This window comes from Syngnathus floridae, chromosome 3 (assembly GCF_059516105.1).
Source record: "Syngnathus floridae isolate MCC-2025c chromosome 3, RoL_Sflo_1.0, whole genome shotgun sequence".
Classification (NCBI taxonomy): domain Eukaryota; kingdom Metazoa; phylum Chordata; class Actinopteri; order Syngnathiformes; family Syngnathidae; genus Syngnathus; species Syngnathus floridae.
This window is the reverse complement of record NC_142415.1, coordinates 18,790,924-18,797,439: the sequence shown is the minus strand read 5'-3', so window position 1 is coordinate 18,797,439 and position 6,516 is coordinate 18,790,924. Positions and strand designations below refer to the sequence as shown.

Here is a 6,516-nt window from a genome sequence, read left to right as displayed (position 1 = left end):
ACCCGTTTTAACCTGCAGCAAGCTGCGGGCGTCAGCTAAAAGACCAAAACAAACTTTGTGTAGATTTATGCCACACCTCAGCTGTACACAAAAAAAAAGAACCCCATAATTTTGTTGTGGAAACATTACCGCTTTATTCTCACAACAATTTGATTTTTCATTTCGGGTTTCTAGTCATAAAAATGAAACCAATCATGGCCCTGTAATGACTTTATCAACAACATCAAAGCATGCTCAAATAATAAATATCTGTCGCATATGCATTTCGAAACATGCAATCACACATGCAAACACACACACACACACCTTCTCAGCGCACTAGACTTCATTCATAACAAACAGAAGGAGGGGTGATTACATCACGGGCTGCAGCCAATGAAGTGGAGGAGCACGCTATAAAGCAGAAGCCCATTCTGGCTTTTGGGGACACAAGAAGTGTCAACTCGGGCCTGAGCATTTGGGAATTTGTTGACTCCTCTCGGATTGCATCTCTTTGCTTCAAGGTAAATTCATTTCTTCAGCTTCATATAGGCGTCGAATTCCTACTTTTGTAAGATAGCGCTCGGCGTACATTTGCAGATGTTTTGCTGTATATTTATCTTTCATTAATGTTCGGATAAAATAATAAATCAAATAAGATGTTAGTTCTCGGCATGCTGCACAACTTCCCAGCCCCAACGCTCCTCTGCCTCCATTTCCAGGTGCTTTGATATTCCAGCCAGAAATTTTGAAGCCGGTTGCCATGGCGCTAATGATACTACCGCTAGTGGGGGCCTTGTCCGTGTCGGAGGGTCTGGTGGCCGTGACCACGTTGTGTTTGGTCTACCTGTTGCTCAAGTCCATGCGCGGCAACATTCCCGAGGGGCTCCGAAGGCTCCCAGGGCCCAAGCCCCTCCCTATCATCGGCAACGTACTGCAATTGGGGAAAAGGCCTTACCTGAGTCTTACCGCCATGAGCCAGCGCTACGGCTCCGTCTTCAAGATCCAGATCGGCATGCGTCCCGTGGTGGTGCTGAGCGGCAGCGAAACGGTGCGACAGGCGCTCATCAAACAGGGAGAGGACTTCTCGGGCAGGCCCGACCTGTATTCCTTCCGCTACGTCAACGACGGCGAGAGTTTGGCCTTCAGTACCGACAAAGCGGGTGTGTGGCGGGCTCGCCGGAAGTTGGCCTACAGCGCCTTGAGATCTTTCGCAACTCTGGACGGCACCTCGCCGCAGTACTCGTGCATGCTGGAGGAGCACATCTGCAAGGAGGGCGAGTATCTGGTGAAGCAGCTGGAGAAGGTCATGAAAGTCGACGGAAGCTTCGACCCCTTTCGGCATATCGTCGTCTCCGTGGCTAACGTCATCTGCGGAATGTGCTTCGGACGCCGCTACGACCACGACGATCAAGAACTTCTGAGCCTGGTGAACCTGAGCGATGAGTTCGGACAGGTGGTGGGCAGCGGCAATCCCGCCGACTTCATCCCGGCTCTTCAGTATCTGCCCAGCGCCAGCATGAGGGCGTTTGTGGACATCAATAACCGTTTCAACGCCTTTGTCAGGAAGATTGTGGTTGACCACTACGCCTCTTTCAACAAGGTATCGCCCGCCCGTCATAAATCGTAATTTCTTTCAATTTCTCACTCAGTTTTGTTCAATTTATGAATTCTTTGAGAAGAGAAACACAATCAAAACAATCACATAAAACGCTACAGTAGTATTATGTTCAAAATCTTCAAATACGTTTAAACTTTGCTAAAAAAAAAGTTATTGGGTTTGGATGTGTTAAAATTATAATGGTGGGTTAAATCTGTGTACTGACCAAAAGTTTCCAATTTTAGGACAACATTCGGGATATCACCGACTCCCTCATCGATCACTGCGAGGACAGGAAGCTGGACGAGAATTCTAACATCCAGGTATCGGATAACAAGATCGTAGGGATCGTCAACGACCTCTTCGGAGCAGGTTGGTTGGAGTTCTTCTTTTGACTTTACTCGTTAGCATAGCCATTTATTTTGATTGGGTTGCGTCATTATTGGCGAGAAAGAAGATCTCTGGTGGCTAAGGTCTTGAGGTTTTTTGGCATGTTTTGAAATTATGGGGGACCGCCAAAGGGACTGGTGGTCTCCGGTCTAGAATGCTAATGTAGATCTTTGGAGGTGAGTGTCTCATGGTGTAACATCCTAGATGGGGATTTTTAATCGCCACCTTCAGATCTTTGGTGTATAGATCATTTGTGGTTCCAGGGATGTTACGACATCTGACTATTGCACCATCAGCATTGATCAAAAGTCAACTTTCAATAGATAAACTGAAGTTTGATCCCACTTTAGGGTTCGACACCATTTCAACCGCCCTGTCCTGGTCCGTCATGTACTTAGTGGCTTACCCGGAGATCCAGGAGAGGCTTAATCAGGAGCTGAGTAAGTACCTGAACGTGGAATTCCCCCTCCCTGCATCTGAGCAGACAATTTATCAAATCTTTTCATTTCCAGAGAACAAAGTAGGACTTCAACGCTCTCCCCTTTTATCCGACAAAGCCAACCTGCCTCTCCTGGAGGCCTTCATCTTGGAAATCTTCCGTCACTCGTCATTCCTGCCCTTTACCATCCCCCACTGGTAAGGTTATTTTTTTTTCAGATGTAGTGACAGCGTGACATCTAACCTTGTTGTCTTCTTAGCACCACAAAGGACACATCTCTGAACGGCTTCTTCATTCCTAAAGACACCTGCGTCTTCATCAATCAATGGCAAATCAATCACGACCCGTAAGTGGAACGCTAAATCTGTAATTGCCCGTTTTGCGGTGAAGTTTGACCACAAAATTTTCTCTGCATCTTTCAGGGAGCTCTGGAAGGATCCGTCATCCTTCAACCCGGAACGCTTCTTAAGTGACGACGGCACAGAGCTTAATAAGCAAGAAGGCGAGAAGGTGATGATCTTCGGCCTGGGCAAGCGCCGCTGTATCGGCGAGGTCATCGCGCGGCAGGAAGTCTTCCTCTTCTTAGCTATTATCGTCCAGAGGTTGCAATTCCATACCATACCCGGCGAGCCCGTGGACATGACGCCCGAGTATGGCCTCACCATGAAGCACAAACGCTGCCATCTGAGAGCCACCCTGCGACCCCTTGACGTGCAGTGAAGACTAAGTTCCACGAACAATGCGCTGAGCTTGGAGAATAAACGAGAACAATAACTGTCACAATTACGGACGATGTGCATTTCAGTTCATATTTCAAGACGTGTTTTCCAGGTTAGATTCCCATAAAAATTTACAAGTAGCGAATCACAAATCAGCAATGGGACACTCTACTTCCTTGACACCGATTCACTGCTCTACTTTTCTTTGTAGGCAACATCTTTCGGCATTTTTTTAGAAAGAAAAATATATATGGGTGAATTTCGGAATTGAGAATCACAAACGGGTTGAATGTATTCCTCTCTGATTCGTGATTTCCGTTTAAGTCCCGCCTCCTGGCCCAGCAACACTGATTGGTCACCATGCCACTTTACAATTCTGTAATATAAGAAAGTGACTTTTAAGTAACATTATACTGTATGTAGTAATATATATGGCATTTTTGTGGAACATTATGGACACAAACCAGGCCAGAGTGTCAGAATGTAATGTACAGGACATCAAATTGAAGTCAAGCAGCTAATGATGGTGTGAAGATTAATTTCTTACAAATGTCCTTTTTGTGGTTTTGAGTCCCGCTGCTATCCTGTGACTCAGAATGAAATACATATGAGTTTATACTGTTTAGATTTTATAATCCAATATAATGTGGATGTAAGGACACTGAAGCTATATTTGTATCCTAAAATGTGATTTTGTGTTTTTATCAAGTATTTTGTAAATTGATGTGCCTAATATATCGTGCGTGTGTGAGTGTGTGCGTGAGTGAATTTGATTTGCCAGGATACCAAAAAATTTCTTTTTTTGTAAGACAACAGTAAGCTAGACAATTTTGCATCGCTATCATTCTGAAGATGTGATGGTCGTCATAATAAAAATGTGCTCAACTCAACTTTGCTTCTTTTAAAATACATATTTTAAAAACAGCACAAATATAGGAACTAACTCAGAAAACTGAGGGGACAAAAATGAACAATTTTGTCATTTTATATCTGGCTGGTTGCCATTCATATAATTCACATAACATGCTGAAATAACAACCAAGATTGAAAAGAAAGGAGTGAACCAAATATAGACAAACTGACGTGACAACAAAGAACACCTGAACGAGGCCCAAGTGGCTGAGCGAGCTGATTGGACAATAAAAGGGGCGGAGCTAATGAGAAAAAGGTAATGACCTAATGAGGCAAACAAAGAAAACGAACACAAGGAAACCATAATACTGACAAAATGGACGAGGAAAGCAAACCAACTGAGAACTTGACAGCTACTGTATTTCAATGTTGGTTAGTAAAAAAAAGTTTGAGAACTATTATATATATTTTGTATATTTTAGACCAGACCAACAGTGTATAATAGATGGATGGACTTCTATGCATTCATAAAACACAGCAAATTTGTTTACCTTGACTCAAAGCTTTTGATAAACAAAGTCAGAGACAATTTTCTGGAAACATCCGTTATAATCCCAAGCACGTTTAACATGTTCCTTTCCTGCAACGTGCGTTGATTAATATTGTGTCTTGTGGAAACAAGGAGGCCGGGAAGGCCGAGCGGTGTTGTGTCTATTCACAGCATGCTGAGGTTATCCGGGATGTGAATGGGAACATCGCATGAAGCAAAAAGGACAATATTGGGGGTCAGCTGCAGACCAGTTCCTGAAATGGCGTTCAGGTGAGAACGTCAGAAAATGTCTGTTGCTATTAGAAACCGTAATTAACTGTAAAAGTGTGTTTTAAGTAACATGATAAAATTCAATATGTGTACTTAAATATATTTTAAGGCAAAATGGCAAAAAAAAAATCAATGTCACTTGATTTTAATTTTTTTTTTGCTGACTCATCATGAAAGTGAATTTCCTATTTTGATACACTTCGTGACAGTGATTTATTTTTGGGCTCGATGAACATAACGGAAGGAAATGTGACACGTCGTCTTTGCGCAACTCGTATTTTTTTCTCATAGTCAGAAAGAATGACGAGCCAGAAATGTAGCAATGACTTGCAGATTTCGGTGGAGACGCACGTAAAACCGAGCTGTTAGAATGTCTGTAAATTTAATGATGACTTTTCCATGGCATGCAAAAGGATATGACTAATGAAGAGCAGGACAAAGTGAATGGAAACCAGCCAGGGTGAAACAATGTCAAGCGGGCAATGCGACACTGATAAATTCTTACCAGTTAGCTGGCTATTGTTCTTTGTGTTTTTAAAAGCAACAATTTGATATCACCACAAAGCATTATCTGACAGGCTCAAAGGAATGTTTGTTTTTTCTTGATTTAAAAAAAAAAAAAAGCTACTGATGGTCGAGTCTTGCATAATTGCCTGGAAGTTGGAGCTGGAATATAATGTTAAAAAAAATCTATGTTGTTTTCACTCCCCAAAAATCTGCCAGTGTTTGGTGTATTTAAAAAAAATGACCTTTTTTTTTTTTTTTCAAAATTGAAAATATATCATTTTAAAAAAATAATATATATATAGTATATATATTATTTTATTTTAATATATCATTTTCAAAAAATAAAAAAATTATATATATATATATATATATATATAGTACATATATATATGATTGTTTTATTTTTTGAAAATGATATATTTTCAATTTATATATATGTGTTTATATATATATATATATATATATATAGTTCGGCATTCCGCAATTAGCAGAGGTCAGCGTTATCCAGGGGTCAACAGGAAGCTCGCGTGCACAACTCATCAGTTAAACTCACTTTCACACACAATGGAGGAGTTGCCTGTGGATATTTTTAAAAAGAGATATACAAGGATGAACTTTATACACCATTGTGGGGTTAAATGGTTTGGACTTACGGTAAGAGATTCTTCATGATCATCATGTTAAACCGAACCAAATTTGACCAGAGAGAGAGCCAAGGTATTTTCTTTGTCGTTTTGGTTTCTGATTTGTTGTTGGAGTTTTCAACCACTTGAATAATGTGTCAAAAATATGAGTATATATTGGTAAAATTCTTGAACTTTCATCGTCCAAGTCCTGCTGCGCTTACTCGCCCCCCCCACCACCACCACACGATTCCCATAGCGTGCTAGCGGCTCGTAGCAAAGTTCCTCTTTACAATATGTGTGTGACTAAGATCAATAAACATTCCTCCCTCCCTCTGGCTTGTCAGCTAGTTAAGAGAAGTCCAATGCCTTTCATGCTTGCGTTGTCGTCCTCCCCCAATCTGCTCTGTACAGGAAACACCGCACCCCCACCCCAACCCACCCCTCGCACCCTGACCGGACAGGAAGCGGTGTTGTCCCAGAGTGCTTGGAAAAGGCCAGAGCGATATCAATTGTGGAAGTTTATCTTGGGGAGTTTTTATTTTAATCTGCCGCTCTCAGGCGTGTGGCCGGGTAACGGTGGGCCA

General features: G+C 42.0%; 1 protein-coding gene across 1 annotated transcript; it reads left to right on the top strand.

Annotated features, from left to right (window-relative positions):
• Positions 1-407: 407 nt before the first annotated feature.
• Positions 408-4,017, top strand: cyp1a (cytochrome P450, family 1, subfamily A). The gene is made up of 7 exons (XM_088370268.1): positions 408-503; positions 702-1,582; positions 1,825-1,951; positions 2,320-2,409; positions 2,482-2,605; positions 2,668-2,754; positions 2,831-4,017. The coding sequence occupies exons 2-7, from the start codon at positions 743-745 to the stop codon at positions 3,126-3,128; spliced, it is 1,566 nt and encodes a 521-aa protein (XP_088226394.1). The 5' UTR covers positions 408-503; positions 702-742; the 3' UTR covers positions 3,129-4,017.
• The last annotated feature ends 2,499 nt before the right edge of the window (positions 4,018-6,516 follow it).

Bases quoted from the DNA above. Each gene is read 5' to 3' on its own strand.
- cyp1a (XM_088370268.1), top strand. From the start codon at position 743: ATGGCGCTAATGATACTACCGCTAGTGGGGGCCTTGTCCGTGTCGGAG. The intron at 2,606-2,667 runs GTAAGGTTATTT...TTGTCTTCTTAG, and splicing joins CCCTTTACCATCCCCCACTG to CACCACAAAGGACACATCTC. The intron at 2,755-2,830 runs GTAAGTGGAACG...TGCATCTTTCAG, and splicing joins TGGCAAATCAATCACGACCC to GGAGCTCTGGAAGGATCCGT.